This window comes from Moschus berezovskii, chromosome 14, assembly GCF_049115385.1.
Source record: "Moschus berezovskii isolate FMDL1 chromosome 14, NW_MosBer_1.0, whole genome shotgun sequence".
In the NCBI taxonomy this organism is placed as follows: domain Eukaryota; kingdom Metazoa; phylum Chordata; class Mammalia; order Artiodactyla; family Moschidae; genus Moschus; species Moschus berezovskii.
The window spans coordinates 12,559,256-12,585,894 of NC_142473.1; the positions used below are offsets into that span (position 1 = coordinate 12,559,256).

A 26,639-nucleotide genomic window follows, 5' to 3' on the forward strand; every position below is an offset into this window, starting at 1 on the left:
TGCAGCCATGAAATTAAAAGACGCTTGCTCCTTGGAAGGAAAGTTATGACCAACCTTGATAGTATGTTAAAAAGCAGAGACATTACTTTGCCAACCAAGGTCCGTCTAGTCAAGGCAATGGTTTTTCCCGTGGTCATGTATGGATGTGAGAGTTGGACTGTGAAGAAAGCTGATCGCCGAAGAATCGATGCTTTTGAACTGTGGTGTTGGAGAAGACTCTTGAAAGTCCCTTATTCTGCAAGGAGATCCAACCAGTCCATTCTAAAGGAGATCAATCCTGGATGTTCATTGGAGGGACTGATGCTAAAGCTGAAACTCCAATACTTTGGAAAATATTAGGGGCAAATAATTTGAAGCTTTCTTACATGCATATTTTCTGGATTTAAATGGATGTCATTAATTTGAATATTTATGATCATTGTTACATTATCTAAACATACTATTGAAAATTGAATCATTTGAAAATGTGAAAATTCTTTTGATTTTCCATTTCCATTCAACTATTTGTCATGGTATGAGAATATTGTTACTCAGTAGATTTGAATTACTGGGGGTTGAATCATTGCCAGAGGAAGATGAAATTTAGAAACTCTCAGTTCAGTTCAGTCACTCAGTCGTGTCTGATCTTTGCAACCCCATGAATCACAGCACGCCAGGCCTCCCTGTCCATCACCAACTACCAGAGTTCACTCAAATTCATGTCCATCGAGTCAGTGATGCCATCCAGCCATCTCATTCTCTGTCATCCCCTTCTCCTCCTGCCCCCAATCCCTCCCAGCATCTGGATATCCCTTAAAACAAGGGAGATCTACAATGGGGGAAATATTAAAATAGCCCAGAAACATCACATGCGGGTATGTTTAGAATTATTTTTTGTATACCATTTGATCAATGTGTCACTGAAACCAAAGAACAAATAATATTTCTTATAACTGGACTGTCAATCAATACCTATGTAATGTGGTGGTGGATTAGTTGCTAAGTCGTGTCCAACTCTTGTGACCCCATGGACTTTAGCCTGCCAGGCTCCGTGTCCCTGGGATTCTCCAGGCAAGAATATTGCACTTGGTTGCCACTTCCTTCTCCAAGGAATCTTGCTGACCCAGGAATCAAACCAGGGTTTTATCTCCTTCACTGCAGGCAGATTCTTTGCCAACTGAACTACAAGGGAAGCCAAAACGTGAAAGTTGTTCAGTTGCCTCCGACGCTTTGCGTCCCCATGGACTATACAGTCCATGGACTTTTCCAGGCCAGAATAGTGGAGTAGGTAGCTTTTCCCTTCTCCAGGGGTTCTTCCCAACCCAGGGATAGAACACGGGTGTCCCGCATTGCAGGCCGATTCTTTACCGGCTGAGCCACAATAAGTCTGCTGCTGCTGCTGCTAAGTCGATTCAGTCGTGTTTGATTCTGTGCGGCCCCATAGATGGCAGCCAACCAGGCTCCCCCGTCCCTGGAATTCTCCAGGCAACGACACTGGAGTGGGTTGCCATTTCCTTCTCCAATGCATGAAAATGAAAAGTGAAGTTGCTCAGTCAGTTAGTCAGTCAGTTCAGTCGCTCAGTTGTGTCTGACTCTTTGTGATCCCATGAATCACAGCACGCCAGGCCTCCCTGTCAATCACCAACTACCAGAGTTCACTCAAACTCATGTCCATTGAGTCGGTGATGCCATCCAGCCATCTCATTCTCTGTCGTCCCCTTCTCCTCCTGCCCCCAATCACTCCCATCATCAGAGTCTTTTCCAGTGAGTCAACCCTTTGCATGAGGTGGCCAAAGTATTGGAGTTTCAGCTTTAGTATCAGTCCTTCCAATGAACACCCAGGACTGATCTCCTTTAGAATGGACTGGTAGGATCTCCTTGCAGTCCAAGAGACTCTCAAGAGTCTTCTCCAGCACCACAGTTCAAAAGCATCAATTCTTCGGCGATCAGCTTTCTTCACAGTCCAACTCTCACATCCATACATGACCACGGGAAAAACCATAGCCTTGACTAGATGGACCTTGGTTGGCAAAATAATGTCTCTGCTTTTTAATATGCTATCTAGATTGGTCATAACTTTCCTTCCAAGAGTAAGCGTCTTTTAACTTCATGGCTGCAATCAGCATCCAAAGTGATTTTGGACCCCAAAAAAATAAAGTTTGACACTGTTTCCATTGTTTCCCCATCTATTTGCTATGAAGTGATGGGACCAGATGCCATGATCTTAGTTTTCTGAATATTGAGCTTCAAGCCAACTTTTTCACTCTCCTCTTTCACTTTAATCAAGTGGCTTTTTAGTTCCTCTTCAATTTCCGCCATAAGGGTGGTGTCATCTGCATATCTGAGGTTATTGATATTTCTCCCGGTAATCTTGATTCCAGCTTGTGCTTCTTCCAGCCCAGTGTTACTCATGATGTACTCGGCATAGAAGTTAAACAAGCAGGGTGACAATATATAGCCTTGGTATACTCCTTTTCCTATTTGGAACCAGTCTGTTGTTCCATGTCCAGTTCTAACTGTTGCTTCCTGACCTGCATACAGGTTTCTCAAGAGGCAGGTCAGGTGGTCTGGGATTCCCATCTCTTTCAGAATGTTCCACAGTTTATTGTGATCCACACAGTCAAAGGCTTTGGCATAGTCAATGAAGCAGAAGTAGATGTTTTTCTGGAACTCTCTTGCTTTTTGCATGATCCAGTGGATGTTGGCAATTTGATCTCTGGTGCCGCTGCCTTTTCTAAAACCTGCTTGAACATCTGGAAGTTCACGGTTCACATATTGCTGAAGCTTGGCTTGGAGAATTTTGAGCTCAGTCATGTCCAACTCTTCGCGACCCCGTGGACTGAAGCCTACCAGGCTCCTCCACCCATGGGATTCTCCAGGCAAGAGTACTCTGAAGTGGGTTGCCATTGCCTTCTCCGACAATAAGTCTAATTTATCATAAAGTAAGATGAATAAAGAGAAAATTAAAAGTGAGATGAAAATTTGACCACTGTGTGTCAGTTTTCAGTTTGGTTCTGTGTGTTGTTTTTTTTTTCTTTTTTTAAAGAAAATTAGATTCAAATTTAGGTCGGCAGGATTTTCTTGATATTTGTGTGTGAGTGTGTGTGTGTGAGAGAGAGAGACAGAGAGAGAAAATTGACTATGAAGTTGGTCATGCAGGTTTTGAGTATAGAGAAGGAAGATCAATTAGAATTATCAGAAACATCATGGACACTGAAGGAATTCTATCACTATTCTCCACATAGATTGAAATGCAACATCACTGCTAGACAATTTGATTGCTAAGATTATCACAGAATAATTGACAAGTATAAGACTTGACTTTAAAGCTCAGCATTATGATGGATGACCTTGAACAAGTCACTTAATCTCTCTAAGTTGCAAAATTGTTATATCAGCGATGACAATATCTAAATCAGAGGGTTATGAATTGGCACATACTGTACATTAAATTACAAGAAGTTTAGCTAAATCATTTACTAAAATTTCTACTAACTACAGCTTCTTGATAATTGTGTCTGCTTGAGCATTTCCAGTGATGGGAAAGCATAAGAAGACAATTCTTCCTCTTGAGTTAGGATTTCGAATGTTATTGAGGCTTACCAGTATGCTATAAGGAAGTAGAAGGGAGAGAGGGGAAACGTTTGAGTAAAGGTTACAAGGTGAGAAAATAAAGAATTTGATTTGGGGAATCATGAGAGTACATTGTAATTAAAGATAAAATACTTGGGAGTTTGTTTTTTGTAGAAAGAAGAAATAAATGGGTAGAGATACACAGAGAGTGAAAGATAGTTGAACAGTTAATAAAGCAGGTATAGATTTTGAACTTCATGTAGGTAGGTACACTGCACATTCTAGTCACAACTCCATTCCTGGCATCAAGCATTATAGCATGTAGGTATGTTTAAATATATTAGTGCGACCCATATGAAATACTTGCTCTTCATTCATTTTTAAGTGACAAAGTAGAAATTTCATAGATTTCAACTTCATATCTATTAGATGGACTAATGAAAAAATGTGGAAAATGTGGAGAACTTCAAATATACTCATGGTTTATTATTGTATTCAGTAGAAAAATATCAGTAATTTCAGCATGTAGATGACATCTTCAAAACTGTGCTTTGAGAATATTCCTCTGGTAATGGGGAAAAGCATGCCTTTTATGGGAGAGTAGGGGGAAATGAAAAAAAAAAAGAAGGAAACCCAGGAAAAATGGTTAAACTTATGCTTAAATTGGATTGAAAATTTCATTTTCTGTTGATTGAAGTTTTGCTCAATTGGTCAGTTGATTGAAGGGACAGTAGAATAAGACATCTTTTCAAACTGAACTAAAATAAATCTCGAGGGCAAATCATACCAATTTTTCTAGAATACATCTCTAAAAGACTAAGGCAAGCAATTCAAATTGTTTCCAAAACCAAGTAGATACTCTCCTTAGAGATGTAAAAATTATAGCAGGATGGATAAGAATGTCTTTATCTTTTTATATGTCCAACTCAGATCTAAACTATTTGAATTAAATGATTAGAGATATATGCAATTTTAAGAAATTTACTCCTACAAATTTTTAGTGTACATCTTAACTTTCCTTACTAGTACATAAATTATATAAAATTTGTAAAGTACAGGAAAGCACAAAATTAAAATTACCTATAATCTACCTCTTAGGGGTATTCTGTGAACAATTTGGGGCATCTACTATACGTAGGCATAGACATACAATTGCTATCTATTTATATTGTATCTATTCCTGTCAGCTATGCTTATTACATTTGTTTGTTTTCACATCTTGTTCTCATATTTGTGACTATAAATTAGCGTCTACACTTTACAGATCTCTCTGCTTCTCACTCTTTTGGGCTTCCATGTTCAGAGGCATGGCTTTTTCTTCTGGTAACAGTTTCTCTTGCCTCCATTCACTATTTCTATCAATGTCTGAGTCCCTTCCTCAAATATTAATCTTGACACCAGTCAGCTGCCCAAGACCAAGTCAAATATATTTAGGCTTCACTAGGCCTCTAATACAAGTCATTTGGATAGAGGCAAGATGCTTGTTGATTCCTATTCTCTATCCTTATGATATTTCAATTTCCAGGTAAACTGATTCCTGGAAAAAGCTGACTGCTTTATTCTTTCTAATTTCAAGAATCCATAGATTTCATTATTTTTCCTTTATAATAACATTATTTACTAAAATTGCTCATTTATGAAAAACTTCAAATCTTAATATTTATATCCTTTCCCAGCCCCTTGATGGATTCATGATCCCAAAACCTATCCTGGATTGGTGTTGATGGGAGGGAAAGAAACTTCTTGCCACCTTAAAGAGTAGCTTCTGTGTAGTAGAGGGATTCAAGTCAATTTGTAATGAGGCCCAATTTCTGAATTTAATATGTATGGGCATAAAGTAGAAGGTAGCAGGATTCCATGTTCCCTTCATATCTTGATTTAGTTATAGTTTCAAAGGTCTAGGATTGAAGTCTTTTGATCATTTCTTAACTGAGCCTATTTTTACTTGAAGGCATGATTCTTCCTAGAGGCCAAAAATGTGGTCCTCTACATTGCTTAATTTCCAATGGTCCCATGACTGCGTTTTTTCCTCTTTAGTGTTTTGCTAAGATTTTAAAGAGAAGGTTAATCAGGCAGACCCTTGGCAGTTAGTTTTTAAGACCAGGAAGTCAGCATCCTAACCCCACCATAAGGAGTGTAAGGCCATTTCCTCCTAACCCCCTACAGTTCAGTGGACCTCTGGAATAGCATCCCCATCCACAAGTGGCAGATAACACATTGTATATTGTAAGAAATTCACAAGTATTACATCTTATGAAAGTAGCTGTCAACCCTCTCTTCCCTAAAATCATTTTAATTCCTTTGAAAGCATAGATTTTAATTTACAAAGGAAGTCAACTAATATATTCTTGATATATGAATGCTCATTTCCTCTCATTTACAATTTCTTAGACTCTGGAAAAAAAAAGAAAACAAGATACCCAGGGTCTATATTGTTTTATGTTCTTAATATGTAAAAGACATTGTCACAGAGGAAACAACAAAACAGCTTGTTCATTAGCACTCACAGCATGTAGATGGAAACAGAGGGACAGAAACAAGGCCCTAATTATACCCATGAATTCCTTTTCTTCCTTAGAAAAAGAAAGAAGACTTTGTTTTCCCCTCAGTAACAATGTCCTTTAGGGCTTGTGCTAAGAATATATTTTTCCATATGTCTGTGAGTCAGTATGTGAGCCTGATCATTGTTGCCTAATAAACACAACATGAATTCCCACCAGAAGTCAACTAATGGGCACTTCAAGTGCAATTTTCTGTGCGTGTTAAATGAGTGAGTTGGAAACTTCGCTGTTCTGAAGCTCTTTTGGTGAGGAGGGGATTATTACAAAGGATTTTCAGCAAGTCTTTGCTTAGATTATAGTCCCATAAAAGAAAAAAAAATACACTATAATACCACCCCTCCATAGGATACTTTTTATATTTTGGGATACAGGGTTTCCTTAGCACCCATCCGAATTATAGTCCATTTTCTCCATAACTGGTACCCTCCCTCCTTGGTCTAGAAATGAAAATTGGTACTTATTACAATAATTGTGAGCAACTTTAAAAACATATATGACATATTTTATGGATTTCAATAACAGTTTTAATATATACAGATGGAGAATAAACAAAAAACCTGTGCCTTTGCAAAAGCAATGTATTCTTCATTTCAGCCAAGATTGTCTTTGCACACAAAAAATACAGGAAATGAACATGGAATAATGAAGGCTTAATATTTGTGCACTGCTGGAGTGCCTCTGGGTGATTATATTTTAACAGAAGTTAATGGCCAAGTAATGGAAATAATGAGCTGAAGTGAAAATCTAATATGCGTTTGATGAGCAGAACATTCTGAATGAAAGTACACTAGAGGAGAAAATCCGTATGGACTGTTTCATGTCTTAGTATTCCTGGAACAAATTAGTTTCAGTATGAAAATGGACATGATCGATAAAGGAACTTAAGTGGACATGTGCTGGTGATTTTTTAAAGCAATGGGACAAAACCTGGAGATTCCGTAAAAGAAATCCCAAATATAGTTTAAAAATCTTCCTCTCTATCTCCATTACTCTCTATGTATATTCATTACATGTATATAACATGGCCTATGATACTGATCACAAAACAGGTAACTATTGAGCCTGCTAGTTCAAAGACTATCCTAATAATATTGAACCAAGAACAGGTAAGGTTGGTGAGAACAGCCACACCATGAAAAAAATGCCAAAAAGTGTAGGTTTGGAGTCTGATGGATAAAGAATGCTAGCATAGATTAGCAAATTTATCATATGGAAGGCACTAAAGGCTTTTTAAATGCCAGATAATAACTTAATTTAGGCATGTTTCCCCTAATTATTGGAGAAAGGATAGGAAGGTGTTAAAGTTTTTCAGAAGTACTGATAACAAAAATTAAGACCAGTATTCAAAGATTCAAAAGTTCGAATGACACCATCATCATCACTGCCACCACTACTACTGTCCACATCAGCAGCAATAGCTTGATCAACATAGTAACATTCATTGAGCACTTACTGAATGCCATACACCAGCCAATGTATTTTACACACAAAATTTCATTCATTTCTCAGTACCTAACAGTTACTCTTGTTCTTTTAGATCCTAATTTTATAAGTAAGAAAATTAAGTAACCTGTCGAAAGCTCATCATCTTCCCACTTTACACACTGGGTTCTACTGTTACCCACAATGTTAAACTGCTCTGTAAATTATAAATGTTGCAGACTTAAAAGTAATCATCATCATCATTAGCAATAATATGATTTACTGTTTGAATAACAGTTCATACTGATCATTTCCTGATATAGACAATTTGTTCTTATAAAAAACAAATGACTATAAACAATTCACAAACTCTGACATAATCCATTTTCTTACATATTTTAGTTGTATCAATTAGGGCCAAATGAATGAAATATTTTGTATGTATAATCAGGCAACTTATTTGTTAATCATATTTCTTCTAAAATTCATGTTATGTCCTAGTTATTCTTTATTACATTTTAAAATTTGCATGCATGTGTACATGCTAAAGTATCTTCAGTCCTGTCAGTCTCTCTGTGACGCTATGGACTGTAGACTACCAGGCTCCTCTGTCCTTGGAGATTATCCAGGCAAGAATATTGGAGTGGGTTGAAATATCCTCCTCCAGGAGATCTTCCCAACCCAGGTAGTGAACCCCTGTCTCCTATGACCCTTGCATTACAGGCAGATTCTTTACTGCTGAGCCACCCAGGAAGCCCTTTAAACTTTAGGATAATGATTTATGTATTTCTTTAGCAAAACAGATAATTTTTAGAAAGTTTGTGTTTTGAAGAATCCTTCCCAAAACAAAATGAAACTGAATTTGGGCACATTCTGTCAGGTAGTTAGAATAGGAAAAAGGAGTCCAAAATGGCAATGGCTAGAAGACAAAGGAAAAAATCCACGAAAGAGGAACAAAAGAAAATCCATTACTGGAGTGAGAAATTCAAGTGAAACAAACATGCCCCCTTCTTGGCTAGCCCAATTTGCATAGGGTAGGCTCAAGGGGAGGAAGAAACAAATATATAAAAGGAGGAAGTCAAGAGGGCCTGAGGTCTCTCCTTTGGGGTTGGCCTGTCCTCATGCCTCCAGGGTGTACTATCCATTATTTGCAGAATAAAACTGAGCTGTAACCAAACTGTAGCAGGAGCCCACCATTTCAAATCTTTGCTGCAGCAAGACAGAACTGAGGAAATTACACATACGCCACGACATACCCATCAAAGTGTGGCAGAATAGGGTAAGGTAATAAATTGACACTCTATTAATAAAATGAATGACTTATTAACCTCAAATTGTTATAGATTTACAGTTTAGAATTACATTGAAATTAATGCTGATTCAAATTCACTGTTTTGAGTTTCTGACATACTTTCAGCTGATGTAGTGACATTTTTCTTCTGCAACTGAAATCTTTTATTACATTTTTAGGTTATTGCTCTGGACACAATTTTATGCTTTGAAAGTGATATGTTTCTCATATCTAAATGTTCCTCTTATGATAAATTATTACTTTTACTTTAACACCATTTTCCCAGTGTAACACTAGTGTTTATGTCCCCATATAGGAAATTACCATTTGCTCTATTAGTCCTTAATTTGGAAAGACCCCAAATAACTCTGAAGATTGTGAATGAGTATTAGGCTATTCATTTAACATTTTTTTTCTAACTGTAGGTTGGATGAGTAAAGGACATACTTGTTGCAGATTACATAAATGGTGAACATATTTATAACAAAATAAACAATGATTTGAACCTGTGCCCCAATGTGAAATATATATGACCCTAAATTTTCAAGGCATTAACAGTTTTCTAACATCTCCCTGTTAGAGAAATTAGTCTTTTTAGGCTTAAGAGACAATGCAGAGCAGGCCTCTAACCTTGCTTCTAACCTGCCTGGACCTGTCCTGACTGTGAGTGTCCAGACTGCCTGGTGTGAGTGCAAGACTTGCAGCACCATAGATAAGACAGGTAAGGAATCTTGAAATTGTTGAGCCCCTGGAGGGGGCCTGGCCAAACAAGCCCTGGGTCTTAACACTATTCCAAGATTTACATGACAAAACAAACACCATTAACATGAAAGCAGAGCTTCAGTTTGCTCACAGGTTGATGACTGAAGGATTGTAAACCCTGAACTGCAATTTTAAAAGACTCACCCATAGAGTGGACACACTACCTGGGACTTTTACCCAGTTGGGACACAGAGAGATAAGAAAGACTTCCTCAGCGATCAATGCAACGAAATAGAGAAAACAACAGAATAGGAAAAACAAGAGATCTTTTCAAGAAAATTAGAGATATCAAGGGAATATTTCATGCAAAAATGGGCTCGAAAAAGGACAGAAATGGTATGGACCTAACAGAAGCGGAAGATATTAAGAAGAGATGGCAAGAATACACAGAAGAACTATACAAAAAAGATCTTCACGACGAAGATAATCACAATGGCGTGATCACTCACCTGAGCCAGACATCTTGGAATGTGAAGTCAAGTGGGCCTTAGAGAGCATCACTACGAACAAATCTAGTGGAGGTGATGGAATTCCAATTGAGCTATTTCAAATCCTGAAAGATGATGCTGTGAAAGTGCTTCACTCAATATGCCAGCAAATTTGGAAAATTCAGCTGTGGCCACAGGACTGGAAAAGGTCAGTCTTCATTCCAATCGCAAAGAAAGGCAATGCCAAAGAATGCTCAAACTACCGCACAATTGCACTCATCTCACACGCTGGTAAAGTCATGCTCAAAATTCTCCAAGTCAGGCTTCAGCAATATGTGAACCGTGAACTTCCAGATGTTCAAGCAGGATTTAGAAAAGGCAGAGGCACCAGTGATCAAATTGCCAACATCCGTTGGATCATTGAGAAGGCAAGAGAGTTCCAGAAAAACATCTATTTCTGCTTCATTGACTATGCCAAAGCCTTTGACTGTGTGGATCACAATAAACTGTGGAACATTCTGAAAGAGATGGGAATCCCAGACCACCTGACCTGCCTCCTGAGAAACCTGTATGCAGGTCAGGAAGCAACAGTTAGAACTGGACATAGAACAATGGACTTGTTCCAAATAGGAAAAGGAGTTTATCAAGGCTGTATATTGTCACCCTGCTTATTTAACTTCTATGCAGAGTACATCATGAGGAACGCTGGGCTGGAAGAAGCAGAGGCTGGAATCAAGATTGCCAGGAGAAATATCAATAACCTCAGATATGCAAATGACACCACACTTATGGAAGAAAGTGAAGAGGAACTCAAAAGCCTCTGATGAAAGTGAAAGAGGAGAGTGAAAAGGTTGGCTTGAAGCTCAACATTCAGAAAACAAAGTCATGGCATCTGGTCCCATCACTTCATGGGAAATAGATGGAAAAACAGTGGAAGCACTGTCAGACTTTATTTTTTGGGGCTCCAAAATCACTGCAGATGCTGATTGCAGCCAGGAAATTAAAAGACGCTTACTCCTTGGAAGGAAAGTTATGACCAACCTAGATAGCATATTAAAAAGCAGAGACATTACTTTGCCAACCAAGGTCCATCTAGTCAAGGCTATGGTTTTTCCCGTGGTCATGTATGGATGTGAGAATTGGACTGTGAAGAAAGCTGATCACCGAGGAATTGATGCTTTTGAACTGTGGTGCTGGAGAAGACTCTTGAGAGTCCCTTGGACTGCAAGGAGATCCAACCAGTCCATTCTAAAGGAGATCAATCCTGGGTGTTCATTGGAAGGACTGATGCTAAAGCTGAAACTGCAATACTTTGGCCACCTCATGCGACGAGTTGACTCCCTGGAAAAGAGTCTGATGCTGGGAAGGATTGGTGGTGGGAGGAGAAGTGGACGACAGAGAATGAGATGGCTGGATGGCATCACTGACTCAATGGACATGTGTTTGAGTGAGCTCTGGGAGTTGGTTATGGACAGGGAGGCCTGGCGTACTGTGATCCATGGGGTCGCAAAGAGTCGGACACAACTGAGCGACTGAACTGAACTGAACTGATGTGCTGTGACATGGAAATTCCTAGTGCTTTTTAAGTCTGGATGCAAGCAAATCCAATTTGGTGATGTATGTATTATTGCTCTCCTCTGTTGCTTTTATTTCTCTTTCCTTTTAATGTTAGTAAAGACAGTAAGCTAGAGAGTTCTCTAATGATTAGTCGTATTATTCATTTCTATATAACTTATTTTGTTAGCAAATCCTTTGAATCTGAGACAAAACTGAAAACTTTTGGCAAAACACTCCCTTTTTACTTACAAATGGCTGAAGTGCTTTTAACAGATAGAAATGATATAAAATATATATAAGAAATCAAGTTGTTATATGTAATTGATATACTCTTCTAAAACATATAAAATATGTACATTTAAATTTTTGTTTTGAGCTCATAATTTTAGAATATACAATTGTCCAATATCTATGTGTATTCTTATAATGCTTTGCGGAATTCTTTCTACTGTTATTTAAGTCTTAGCCTCTTATTTTAATATTTGAACATTTATTTTTTATATCCAACTAGATTGTATTCTTAGTGAAGCTTGACACTGCCGTAAATGTTAGTAAGTTATATATCACTCAGTTCAGTTCAGTCGCTCAGTTGTGTTGGACTCTTTGCGACCCCATGAATCACAGCACGCCAGGCCACCATGTCCATCACCAACTCCCAGAGTTCACTCAAACTCATGTCCATCGAGTCAGTATTGCCATCCAGCCATCTCATTCTCTGTTGTCCCCTTCTCCTCCTGCCCCTTCCAGCATCAGAGTCTTTTCCAGTGAGTCAACTCTTCGCATGAGGTGGCCAAAGTACTGGAGTTTCAGCTTTAGCATCAGTCCTTCCAATGAACACCCAGGATTGATCTTTAGAATGGACTGGTTGGATCTCCTTGCAGTCCAAGGGACTCTCAAGAGTCTTCTCTAACAACACAATTCAAAAGCATCAAGTCTTTGGCAATCAGCTTTCTTCACAGTCCAACTCTCACATCTATACATGACCACTGGAAAAACCATAGCCTTGACTAGATGGAACTTTGCTGGCAAAGTAATGTCTCTGCTCTTTAATATGCTATCTGGGGTGGTCTTAACTTTCCTTCCAAGGAGTAAGCATCTTTTAATTTCATGGCTGCAATCAGCATCTGCAGTGATTTTGGTGCCCCAAAAAATAAAGTCTGACAGTGCTTCCACTGTTTTTCCATCTATTTCCCATGAAGTGATGGGACCAGATGCCATGACTTTGTTTTCTGAATGTTGAGCTTCAAGCCAACCTTTTCACTCTCCTCTTTCACTTTCATCAGAGGCTTTTGAGTTCCTCTTCACTTTCTTCCATAAGTGTGGTGTCATTTGCATATCTGAGGTTATTGATATTTCTCCTGGCAATCTTGATTCCAGCCTCTGCTTCTTCCAGCCCAGCGTTCCTCATGATGTACTCTGCATAGAAGTTAAATAAGCAGGGTGACAATATACAGCCTTGGTATACTCCTTTTCTTATTTGGAACCAGTCCATTGTTCCATATCCAGTTCTAACTGTTGCTTCCTGACCTGCATACAGGTTTCTCAAGAGGCAGGTCAGGTGGTCTGGGATTCCCGTCTCTTTCAGAATGTTCCACAGTTTATTGTGATCCACATAGTCAAAGGCTTTGGCATAGTCAATGAAGCAGAAATAGATGTTTTTCTGGAACTCTCTTGCTTTCTCCATGATCCAGCAGATGTTGGCAATTTGATCTCCGGTGCCTCTGCCTTTTCTAAAACCTTCTTGAACATCTGGAAGTTCACCATTCATGTACTGCTGAAGCCTGACTTGGAGAATTTTGAGCATGATTTTACTAGCATGTGAGATGAGGGCAATTGTGCGGTAGTTTGAGCATTCTTTGGCATTGCCTTTCTTTGGGATTGGAATGAAGACTGACCTTTTCCAGTCCTGTGGCCACTGCTGAGTTTTCCAAATTTGCTGGCATATTGAGTGAAGCAGTTACACAGCATCATCTTTCAGGGTTTGAAATAGGTCAACTGGAATTCTGTCACCTCCACTAGCTTTGTTCGTAGTGATGCTTTCTAAGGCCCACTTGACTTCACATTCCAAGATGTCAGGCTCTATGTCAGTGATCACACCATTGTGATTATCTTCGTCGTGAAGATCTTTTTTGTACAGTTCTTTGTATTCTTGCTATCTGTTCTTAATATCTTCTGCCTCTTTTAGGTCCATACCATTTCTGTCCTTTATCGAGCCCATCTTTGCATGAGATGTTCCCTTGGTATCTCTAATTTTCTTGAAGAGGTCTCTTGTCTTTCCTTTTCTGTTGCTTTCCTCTATTTCTTTGCATTGATCAATGAAGAAGGCTTTCTTATCTCTCCTTGCTATTTTTTGGAACTCTGCATTCATATGGTTATATCTTTCCTTTTCTCCTTTGCTTTTCGCTTCTCTTCTTTTCACAACTGTTTTTAAGGCTTCCTCAGACAGCCATTTTGCTTTTATGCATTTCTTTTCCATGGGGATGGTCTTGGTCCCTGTCTCCTCTACAATGTCACAAACCTCCGTCCAGAGTTCATCTGTGTATCAGATCTAGTCCCTTAAATCTATTTCTTACTTCCACTGTATAATCATAAGGGATTTGATTTAGGTCATATCTGAATGGTCTAGTGGTTTTCTCTACTTTCTTCAATTTAAGTCTGAATTTGGCACTAAGGAGTTCATGATGTGAGCCACTGTGGTCCACTGGAGAAGGGAATGGCAATCCACTTCAGTATAATTGCCTTGAGAACCCCATGAACAGTATCAAAAGGCAAAATGATAGGATACTGAATGAGGAATTTGCCAAGTCGGTAGGTGCCCAGTATGCTACTGGAGAACAGTGGAGAAATAACTCCAGAAAGAATGAAGCGATGGAGCCAAAGCACAACCAATACCCAGTTGTAGATGTGACTGGTCCGATGAAGCAAGGTCCGATGCTGTAAAGAGCAATATTGCATAGGAACCTGGAATGTTAGGTCCATGAATCAAGGCAAATTGGAAGTGGTCAAACAGGAGATGGCAAGAGTGAACGTAGATATTATAGGAATCAGTGAACTAAAATGGACTGGAATGGGTGAATTTAACTCAGATGACCATTATACCTACTACTATGGGCAGGAATCCCTTAGAAGAAATGGAGTAGCCATCATGGTCAACAAAAGAGTCTGAAATGCAGTACTTGTGTGCAATCATAAAAATGACAGAATGATTTCTGTTCATTTCCAAGGCAAACCATTCAATAGTACAGTAATCCAGGCCCATGTCCCAACCAGTAACACTGAAGAAGCTGAAGTTGAATGGTTTTATGAAGACCTACAAGACCTTTTAGAACTAACACCCAAAAAAGTTGTCCTTTTCATTATAGGGGACTGGAATGCAAAAGTAGGAAGTCAAGAAACACCTGGAAAAACAGGCAAATCTGGCCTTGGAGCACGGAATGAAGCAGGCAAAGGCTAATAGAGTTTTGCCAAGAGAACGCACTGGTCAGAGCAAACACCCTCTTGCAACAACACAAGAGAAGACTCTAAACATGGACATCACCAGATGGTCAACACCGAAATCATATTGATTATATTCTTTGCAGCCAAAGATAGAGAAGCTCTATACAGTTTGCAAAAACAAGACCAGGAGCTGACTGTTGCTCAGATCTTGAACTCCTTATTGCCAAATTCAGATTTAAATTGAAGAAAGTAGGGAAAACCACTAGACCATTCAGATATATATCACTAAAAATTATATTTTGACTCACTGGAAAAGACTCTGATGCTTGGAGGGATTGGGGGCGGGACGAGAAGGGGACGACAGAGAATGAGACGGCTGGATGGCATCACCGACTCGATGGACATGAGTTTGAGTGAACTCCAGGAGTTGGTGATGGACAGGGAGGCATGGCATGCTGTGATTCATGGGGTCGCAAAGAGTCAGACACGACTGAGCGACTGAACTGAACTGAACTGAATACATCCTTGGGCCTGACCTTAATCTAATCATTCATAAATTATTTCATTAGAGACATGCAATTTAAAATAATATTTCTCAGACTTGAATGGGAAAAGCATTCAAAAATATTCCAAGGATATTTTTCAAATATTTCAAAATATTCCAAAATTACTTAAGGAATTGCACTTAAGTCCAATTGAATTTAAATGGACTCTAATGCTGACTTAAATTATTTTAGCTGTATGTTTACTGAGACCGAAACATAAATCAAAACATAAGCTCCTTATCTTTATAGATCAAATAAAAAACATAACCTTAAACAACATATGCAACATTATTTTAACATAATGGAGGATAATATTTTATTAATCACCATTTGCAACACCAGATGATAATGATTGGTAACGCATAGAACTTTTGAATTTGTTATACATAAACTGTTGTGCAACTATGTCAATCTCTCATCTCATAGGACTCATCTTATAGTCCTATGCTCTGCTTTCGCTTTATGTGTCAATGACAGACCTTTATACAGTAGAAAGATCTCTGCACATTCCTCATTTGCATGTAGCAACTGAAATAATTCTATAGCATTTTTCATTAACATAATTAAAGCAAGAATGAAAATTTAGATGCAAATTTCACTTAGCACTATTCTGTCATAAAGGGACTACTCAGGATATCAAGAATATGTTTATATTATCTTTAATACTAACATTGAAATGATAATCCATCATCTAAAAATTATCATAGATAACTTTGGGGTCCTCAAACCTGGAGACCCAAAATGAAAAACAAAATTAACTAAATGAAAGTGTTTTCTTTCTTCATAATCTGGTGAAATTCCCAGTTGGTGCTGAAATAGCACAGAAACAAGTATGGCCATTTTGAGACAAAACTTTTTCCTTTATAGATCACTTGATTTTTTTTAATCACTATGAAGACAAAACCATTGCTCAGTTAGTTCATGAAATATGTCTCACCATTATGTTAAGACTCATATACTTTGTGTGTATCATCTGCAAGTTCAGAAAAGTCTGATATTAAAAATTTGAATTATGAAATAGACTTCTAACCTTTTATTCTCTCTAACTGCTTTGTCTCCCTTCTTCCAAGAAATAGTTGGTTTTGGAGATCCTTGAGGTTTGCACTCTATGATGACTTCATGGTCTTTGGGAATAATTATTGTTTTCTTCAGTTGATTCAGTGCAAAAGTGGGAGCTGAAGCTATAAAAAAGAAAAGGTTAATTCTACCAAAAGCAATGACAGTAACTTCTAATGGATGATTAACCAAGATAGAGTGATTTTGCCTTTGGAATGCATTTTTAATAAAATCACAGGATATCTAAACATATAAAAGGCACTAATTTGAAATTTAATTTAATTATTACTTAATAGATATCTTATTGGCTGTCCTTTCCTTTAGCAGGTTTTTACAATTGTGGGGCCTACAGACAAAGGTTGTTTCAAAGAATGAGATGCTTTAATTATAATTAAACTTTAATTGTGAAAGCTTAATGATCACCTTGGGCAAAAGGTAAAGGGGTTGAACATGGGTCTGTTTGGGGTTTCCTTTGGAAAAAAAGGTGGTTATCTGTGGAGAAGGCAGTCCTGTGTCACTTGTTTCTAATCTCTGAGTCTTGATGCATATTTTATTTAATAATGTGTATGTGTGTGTGTGTTCAGGCTCTCAGTCATGTCCAATCATTGCAACACATAATTTTCCAGGCAAGAATACTGGAACAGGTTGCCATTTTCTACTCCAGGGATCTTCCTGACCCAGGGATGGAACTGGGATCTCTTGCACCTCCTGCATTGACAGGCAGCTTCTTTAGCACTGGACCACTGGAGAAGTCCATTTAAATAGTATATAAAACTAAATGTAGAATTTTAAGAAACACATTTTTAAGAAATTGAATAATTTAAATTTCAACTCATTGGTTACAATTATTTACCTAGACCTGAACATTCATTAATATTCATTTTGTATTACTAGATTTTTATTAATAGTTTTCATTTAAACTTCCCAAGACATTCCAGTAGGTAGCTATGGTTAAGAATGCTGAACTAAAGTTCAGTGTAGATAAGTTGTTCAGTTTGTGACCCCATGGACTACAGCACTCAAGGCTTGCTGCACCACCAAATCCTGGAGCCTACTCAAACTCATGCCAAGCCCATAGTGATGCCATCCAACCATCTCATCCTCTGTCATCCCCTTCTCCTCCTGCCTTCAATCTTTCCCAGAATCAGGGTCTTTTCAATGAATCAGTTCTTCCAATCAGATGGCTAAAGTATTGGAGTTTCATCTTCAGCATCAGTCATTCCAATGAATATTCAGAACTGATTTCCTTTAGGATGGACTGGTTGGATACTTCCTGCTTTCTGAAGGACTCTCAACAGTTTTCTCCAACTCCACTGTTCAAAAGCATCAATTCTTTGGTGCTCAGCTGTCTTTGTATTCCAACTCTCACACCCACACATGACTACTGGAAAAACCATAGATTTGACTAGATGGACCTTTGTTGGCAAAATAATGTCCCTGCTTTTTAATATGCTGTCTAGGTTGGTCACAGCTTTTCTTCCAAGGAGCAAGTGTCTTTTAATTTCATGGCTGCAATCAAAGTCTTACTGTTTCCACTGTTTCCCCATCTATTTGCCATGAAATGATGGGACAAGATGCCATGATCTTAGTTTTCTGAATGTTGAGTTTTAAGCCAACATTTTCACTCTCCTCTTTCACTTTCATCAAGAGACACTTTAGTTCTTCTTCACTTTCTGCCATAAGGGTGGTGTCATCTGCATATCTGAAGTTATTGATATTTCTCCCACAATCTTGATTCCAGCTTGTGCTTCATCCAGTCTAGCACTTTTCATGATGTACTCTGCATATAAGTTAAACAAGCAGGGCGACAATATACAGCCTTGACATACTCCTTTCCTGATTTGGAACCAGGCTGCTGTTCCATTCCATGTCCAGTTCTAACCGTTGCTTCTTGACCTGAATACAGATTTTCCAGGAGTCAGGTATGGGGATGTAGTTATTCCATCTCTTTAAGGATTTTCCATAGTTTGTTGTGATCCAAACAGTCAAAGGGTTTGCTACAGTCAATAAAGAAGAAGTAAGTGTTTTTCTGGAACTCTCGTGCTTTTTCCATGATCCAACAGATGTTGGCAGTTTGATCTCTGGTTCCCCTTCCTTTCTAAGACCAGCTTGAACATCTGGAAGTTCATGGTTCATGTACTGTTGAAGCCTGGCTTAGAGAATTTTGAGCATTACTTTGCTAGCATGTGAGATGAGTGCAATTATGTGGTAGTCTGAGCATTCTTTGGCATTGCCTTTCTTTGGGATTGAGATGAAAACTGACTTTTTCCAGTCCTGTGGCCACTGCTGAGTTTTCCAAATCTGCTGGCATATTGAGTGCAGCACTTTCACAGCATCGTCCTTTAGGATTTGAAATAACTCACCTGTAATTCCATCATGTCCACTAGCTTTGTTTGTAGTGATGCTTCATAAGGTCCACTTGACTTTGCATTGCAGAATGTCTGGTTCTAGGTGAGTGATCACACCATCGTGATTATATGGGTTCTGAAGATATTTTTTGTATAGTTTTTCTGTAATTTATTGTACCCATCTTTGGTGAAATATTCCCTTGGTATCTCTAATTTTCTTAAAGAGATCTCTAGTCTTTCCCATTCTATTATTTTCCTCTATTTCTTTGCATTTATCACTGAAGAAGGCTTTCTTATCTTTCTTTGCTATTCTTTGGAACTCTGCATTCAAATGGGTATATCTTTCTTTTTCTCCTTTACCTTTAGCTTCTCTTCTTTTCTCAACTATTTGTAAGGCTTCCTCTGTCAACCATTTTGCCATTTTGCTTTTTTTTTCCCCTTGGGGATGGTCTTGATCCCTGCCTCCTGTACAATGTCATGAACTCTCTCCTGGTTCTTTAAGCACTCTATCAGATCTAATCCCTTGAATCTATTTGTCACTTCCACTGTATAATCGTAAGGGATTTGATTTAGGTCATATCTGAATGGTCTACTGGTTTTCCCTACTTTCTTCAATTGAAGTCTGAATTTGGCAATAAGGAGTTCATGATCTGAGCCACAGTCAGCTCCTGGTCTTGTTTTTGCTAACTGTATAGAGCTTCTCCATCTTTGGCTGCAATCAATCTGATTTCGGTGTTGACCATCTGGTGATGTCCATGTGTAGAGTCTTCTCTTGTGTTGTTGGAAGAGGGTGTTTGCTATGACTAGTGCATTCTCTCGGCAAAACTCTGTTAGCCTTTGCCCTGTTTCATTCTGTACTCCAAGGTCAAATTTGTCCATTACTCCAGGTATTTATTGACTTCCTACTTTTGCATTCCAGTGCCCTATAAGGAAACGGACATCTTTTGGGGGTGTTTGTTTGTTCTAGAATGTCTTGTAGTTCTTCATCGAACCATTCAGCTTTTTTAGCATTAGTGGTTGGGGCATAGCCTTGGGTTACTGTGATATTGAATAGTATGCCTTGGAAACGAACAGAGATGATTCTGTCGTTTTTCAGATTGCATCCAAGTACTGTACTTTCTGACCTGCCTCTTGAGAAACCTGTATGCAGGTCAGGAAGCAACAGTTAGAACTGGATATGTAACAACAGACTGGTTCCAAATAGGAAAAGGTGTACATCAAGGTTGTATATTATCACCCTGCTTATTTAACTTCTATGCAGAGTACATCATGAGGAACGCTGGGCTGGAAGAAGCACAAGCTGGAATCAAGATTGCTGGGAGAAATATCAATAACCTCAGATATGCAGATGACACCACCCTTATGGCAGAAAGTGAAGAGGAACTCAAAAGCCTCTTGATGAAAGTGAAAGAGGAGAATGAATGTTGGCTTGAAGCTCAACATTCAGAAAACAAAGTCATGGCATCTGGTCCCATCACTTCATGGGAAATAGATGGAAAAACAGTGGAAACAGTGTCAGACTTTGTATTTTTTGGCTCCAAAATCACTGCAGATTCTGACTGCAGCCATGAAGTTAAAAGACACTTACTCCTTGGAAGGAAAGTTATGACCAACCTAGATAGCATATTAAAAAGCAGAGACATTACTTTGCCAACCAAGGTCCGTCTAGTCAAGGCTATGGTTTTTCCAGGGTCATGTATGGATGTGAGAGTTGGACTGTGAAGAAAGCTGATCACCGAAGAATTGATGCTTTTGAACTGTGGTGTTGGAGAAGACTCTTGAGAGTCCCTTGTACTGCAAGGAGATCCAACCAGTCCATTCTAAAGGAGATCAGTCCTGGGTGTTCATTGGAAGGATTGATGCTAAAACTGAAACTCCAATACTTTGGCCACCTCATGCGATGAGTTGACTCACTGGGAAAGACTCTGATGCTGGGAGGGGTTGGGGGCAGGAGGAGAAGGGGTCGACAGAGAATGAGATGGCTGGATGGTGTCACAGACTCGATGGACATGAGTTTGAGTGAACACCGGGAGTTGGTGATAGACATGGAGGCCTGGCGTGCTGTGATTCATGGGGTCGCAGAGAGTCAGACAGGACTGAGCGACTGAACTGAACTGAACTGTACTTCAGACTCTTTTGTTGACTATGATGGCTACTCTATTTCTTCTAAGGGATTCTTACCCACAGTATTAGATATAATGGTCATCTGAATTAAATTCACTCATTCCAGTCCATTTTAGTTCACTGATTCCTAAAATGCTGAACTAAAGAATATGGGAAAAAGTAAACAAACAAACAAAAAAGACATCTTTATATCCAAAAGAGAACCTGGGAAATATCTGTTCAAGTTTTCTGTATCTTAGACATTTATGCCAATCTGACAACCTTATGTATATCTCTTTGTCTTTATCTTCATTACATAGAAGCATAACATAGTTATACTTAGCGCATAACACATAACATTAAAAGATATCTAATGTTTTAGTATAGCACATAACATTAAAAGATATCTATGCATCACAAACAGAAAAAGGTACCAACTGAGATGAGTTAAGAAATTAAAAGAAATTAGGAATTTATAGAAAGATAACATATTTGGTTGCCTACTGGGGATATACTTTAATAAAGGTAATTTTGAAAACATATATTTGAATAAGAAAGAGACCCATTTGAGAGTGTTTCTGGATAAACCATTGATTAAGTGAGTGCTGAATCAGTTTTTTAATTCAGAAATACAGATGCATGAGCTAACAAGAAAGTAAATATTTTTTGATTGGTTAGGATATAAGACATTGAAACATGGACTCCTGTATCAACATTGGATGGATTTGTTACAGTATGAAGAAATTTCAAATGTAAATATTCATAATTCAAGTAGATATGGCATTTTATGTTTAACTGATATATGAAAGGTGCATTTTCAGATTCCAAAATGTTGTGTGTTTTTGTTAATGCTGTGCTTTGGGTCAGTGGGTAGTACAAAGCACATTCAGGCTTTTGCCCACTTTTGAGAAATGGTGTGTTAAGATCATCTAAGTCTCTCTCTTTGTATTATAATTATCCCAGAACCAAAATTTAGAAAATCTTGAGAGTGAGACAAAGGAAAATATATTCCAGGGACCTAAAGAGGCTCAATCTGGTAGCCTATTCCCCTGGATTGAATTTCTTGTAGTAAAGTGTGAAGTAGTGCTAGTGTTCTGGTTATATTCCAGAATGTAACCCTATGAGCTTACTGTGCCTGGCTTAGGAGGGCTCTCATCAACCTGTTAAGGTGATAACATCCCTTTAACAGAGGATGCTTTTTTTTGGAGTCCTGCCTTGCAGGAGCCACATACCTACTGGTAGGTAGGAGCAGCTTGGGGAAATATTAAGCATTGCTATGTTGATAACCTACATTCTAATCCTCTACCCATATGACAACTTTCCTTGAAAGTTAGCATACTTTTTTTATGTGATTTTATAAAGCCATAGAAAAGGTATATTGTGTAAATCTTTAGGATTAAAACTAAAATTAAAGAAAATAAAAGTTATGGGACAAACTGTATGCCATATAACCTTATCTCTCCAAATTTAAAAAGTACACATCAGCAAGACATATTATTTCTTTTCAAAAGATAAAATAGGTTTTTACAATCACATCATAAACCTTCAGTATAGTCAGAATTAGAGCATAAAAAGAAGGCACACTTCTTTCTTATTTAGTTAGAAACTTCATACCTAAAATCTTCAGCTCAGCACTTGCATAAATGGTTCCATATTTATTTTCAGCCAAACACTGATACATTCCAGCATCTGATTGATTCACGTTGTGGATCATCAATACTCCATTAACCATCTCAACCCTACTCTGTAATGGAATAAGAAAAATAGATATAGAAATTGAATGTTTCACTCATATTTTATAGTTACTCTCTCCTAGATTAAAAAAAAAAAAAAAGGCCTCCAACTTTGAAACTCCATGGACTGTAGCCCTCCGACTCCTTTCCATGGTATTCTCCAGGCAAGAATACTGGAGTGTGTGTAGCTATTCCCTTCAGGGGATCTTCCTGACCCAGGTACTGAACCTGGGTCTCCTGCATTGCAGACAGATTATTTACCATCTGAGTCAGCAGGAAGCCCCCACAATTAATACAGTTGAACATTATTTCAACTTAGGAAAACAAATTTACTATGCATTATTCTAATGCAAAATATAGCTATGTCTTTATCAGAAAGAAATTATAACTATATCTTCTTATAGTTATTTTTATGAATTTTACTTTTGATTATATTTTAAAATAAGCTGCTTTTGTTTAGTATACTGGTTAAGCTTGTGAAATATAGTTGTCAGATAATGCTTTTATTGAATTTATTTTACAATAAGAAGCTGGAGTTCAAATGTAGAAAGGATTGAGACTGCAGATATGTAGGATCAAGGTTAAATACAGTTCACTAAATTCCAAGAATCTCTTTATTATATTGAGCTGGTCAGATGTTTGTCTTTTCTCTCACTTCCCAGCACAACGACATAGGTTTTTAAAAAATTAAAATTAAAAAAAGAACTGTCCTATACCTGGAATCTATGTAAAACTTTTGGTCAGAAAATGTAAATTTCATTATCAGATGAAATAATACAGAAGACAGAAAATTAAGCACACGCAAACTGAGGTAAACTGAGGCCAAGAACACACTTCAAAAACAAATTTTAAATTTAAAATGCTGTTTTACAATCAGACATCTTATCTATTTAATGTCAAGCAAATCATTCTTTTAATTTTAGTGAGCTGTGCTTTGCTTATCTATCAACAGAGATGCCAAGTAATTTGACATAATTTTTAAAACGAACCCATTCATTCATCCGACTATTATCTGCCAGTGGAATTTATTGAGTTGGTGAGAGTAAACAATATATCCAGCACAGGCCCCTTCCCAAGGTTTATGTGATATCCCAAGAAAATCAGAGAGACAAGCAATAAGCCAATGTCCCAGGATTCCTGCTCCTTCCCTCTCAGTTTTCTTTAATGGTTCTCCTACTCTTTTTATTTGTGTCAGTCTTTTTCTATAACTGTGCTTTGGCCCTAGTGATTCTATAATAAGGGAATATTGGAGTTGAATGTGACTGTGGGGGTGATATGATCCAATTTTTTGATTTTACAAAAGGGCAAATCAAGGTCCAAAAAAGCAAAGTACAGAAACGAGATCCTTTGATAATGCAGAACTTGGGCAGAAACTGTGTTTCGAATTTCAATTTACACACTTTCCCTCCCTTTTGTCCATAGGTAATGAATTATTTCCCCTTGGCCTTAAAAGGGATACAACAAGGGAAAGGTGAAATTATAACAATTATTCTGATATTAAATGGTGATTTATTTTCAAATCTGGTACTTATTAAGTTTTAAAAACACTTACTAGATTTACTTAAAAGCAATTTAAGTCTGTTAGAAGGGATGTCATGGAAAGAAACTGCCTAGGACACAGAAGACTAGTCTCTCCCAATCATGTCTCTTACAATATATGTGATCCTATAACAGGAGCGAAAGTGGCAGGGCACAACTTTTGAAAGAAAAATATAGCCCAGTTCAGTTCAGTTCAGTCACTCAGTCATGTCCTACTCTTTGCAGCCCCATGGACTGCAGCACTCCAGGCCTCCCTGTCCATCACCAACTCTCAGAGCTTACTGAAACTCATGTCCATTGTCAGTGATGCCATCCAACCACCTCATCCTCTGTCGTCCCCTTCTCCTCCTGCCTTCAATCTTTCCCAGCATCAGGGTCTTTTCCAGTGAGTCAGTTCTTCACATCACGTGGTCAAAGTACTGGAGTTTCAGCTTCTGCATCAGTCATTCCAATGAATATTCAGGACTGATTTCCTTTAGAGTTGACTGGTTGAAACTCCTTGCTAGTGAAGGCACTCTCAAGAGTCTTCTCCAAGACAACAGTTCAAAAGCATCAATTTGATGCTTTTGGCATAGCCCAAGGAGTGCTTGCATGGGACCTTTTGAAGGAAGTCCCCATTATCTTCATTACCTCCACCATAATTTGGCCTCAGTTCAAATAACAGGGAGGGAACACAGCGACAGAAAATTGGATTAAAGATTTACTGAGCATGACCCCGCCCATCAGAACAAGATCCAGTTTCCCCCTCAGTCAGTCTCTCCAATCAGGAAGCTTCTATAAGCCTCTATGCTTCTCCATTAAAGGGCAGAAAGACTGAAGACCACAATAAAAGAAAAGAATCTGATCACATGGACCACAGCCTTGTCTAACTCAATGAAACACTTAGCCATGCTGTATAAGGCCACCCAAGACAGATGGGTCATAGTGGAAGGTTCTGACAAAATGTGGTACACTGGAGAAGGGAATGGCAAAACACTTCAGTATTCTTGCCTTGAGAACCCCAGGAAAAGTATGAAAAGGCAAAAAGATAGGATACTGAAAGATGAACTCATCAGGTTGGTAGGTGCCCAATATGCTATTGGAGATCAGTGGAATGATCAGAAAGAATGAACAGATGGAGCCAAAGCAAAAACAATACCCAGTTGTGGATGTGACTGGTGATGGAAGAAAAATCCAATGCTCTAAAGAGCAATATTGCATAGGAAACTGGAATGTTAGGTCCATGAACCAAGGCAAATTGGAAGTGGTCAAACAGGAGACGGCAAGAGTGAACATCTACACTTCAGGAATCAGTGAACTAAAATGGACTAGAATGGGTGAATTTAACACAGATGACCATTATATCTACTACTGTGGGTGAGAATCCCTTAGAAGAAATGGAGTAGCCATCATGGTCAACAAAAGAGTCCAAAATGAAGTACTTGGATGCAATCCCAAAAACTACAAAATGATCTCTGTTCATTTCCAAGGCAAACTATTCAATATTACAGCAATCCAAGTCTATGCCCCAAACAGTAATGCTGAAGAAGCTGAGGTTGAACAGTTCTATGAAGACCTACAAGACCTTCTAGAACTAACACGCAAAAAAGATGTCCTTTTCATTATAGGGGACTGGAATGCCAAAGTAGGAAGTTGACAAATACCTGGAGTAATGGGCAAATTTGGCCTTGGAGTACAGAATGAAGCAGGGCGAAGGCTAACATGGTTTTGCCAAGAGAACGCACTGATCACAGCAAACACCTTTTTCCAAAAACACAAGAGAAGACTCTACATATGGGCATCATCAGATGGTCAATACAAAATCAGATTGATTATATTGTTTGCAGCCAAAGACGGAGAAGCTCTATTCAGCCATCAAAAACAAGACCGGAAGCTGACTATGGCACAGATCATGAACTCCTTATTGCCAAATTCAGACTTAAATTGAAGAAAGTAGGGAAAACAACTAGACCATTCAGGTATGACCTAAATAAAATCCCTTATGACTATACAGTGGAAGTGACAAATAGATTCAAGGGGTTAGATATGATAGACAGAGAGCCTGAAGAACTATGGATGGAGGTTCATGACATTGTACAGAAGGCAGTGATCAAGACCATCCCCAAGTAAAAGAAATGCAAAAAGGCAAAATGGCTATCTGAGGAGATTTTACAAACTGCTATGAAAAGAAGAGACGTGAAAATCAGAGGAGAAAAGAAAAGATATACCGATTTGAATGCAGAGTTCCAAAGAATGCAGGGAAAGATAAGAAAGCTTAACTCAGTGATCAGTGCAAAGATATAGAGGAAAACAATAGAATGGGAA

The 26,639-nt window shown here is 38.3% G+C and overlaps 1 protein-coding gene across 1 annotated transcript in view; it reads right to left on the reverse strand.

The window, feature by feature from the left end:
• The window catches only part of CNTN5 (contactin 5), a 647,843-nt gene that overhangs the window by 291,655 nt on the left and 329,549 nt on the right, over positions 1 to 26,639 (reverse strand). Inside the window, exons 10-11 of the mRNA XM_088843612.1 lie at positions 22,678 to 22,807; positions 16,587 to 16,737 (exon numbers count right to left, since the gene is read on the reverse strand). Of these exons, the coding sequence (XP_088699738.1) occupies positions 16,587 to 16,737; positions 22,678 to 22,807 (281 nt within the window). The remainder of the gene's footprint in view (positions 1 to 16,586; positions 16,738 to 22,677; positions 22,808 to 26,639) is intronic.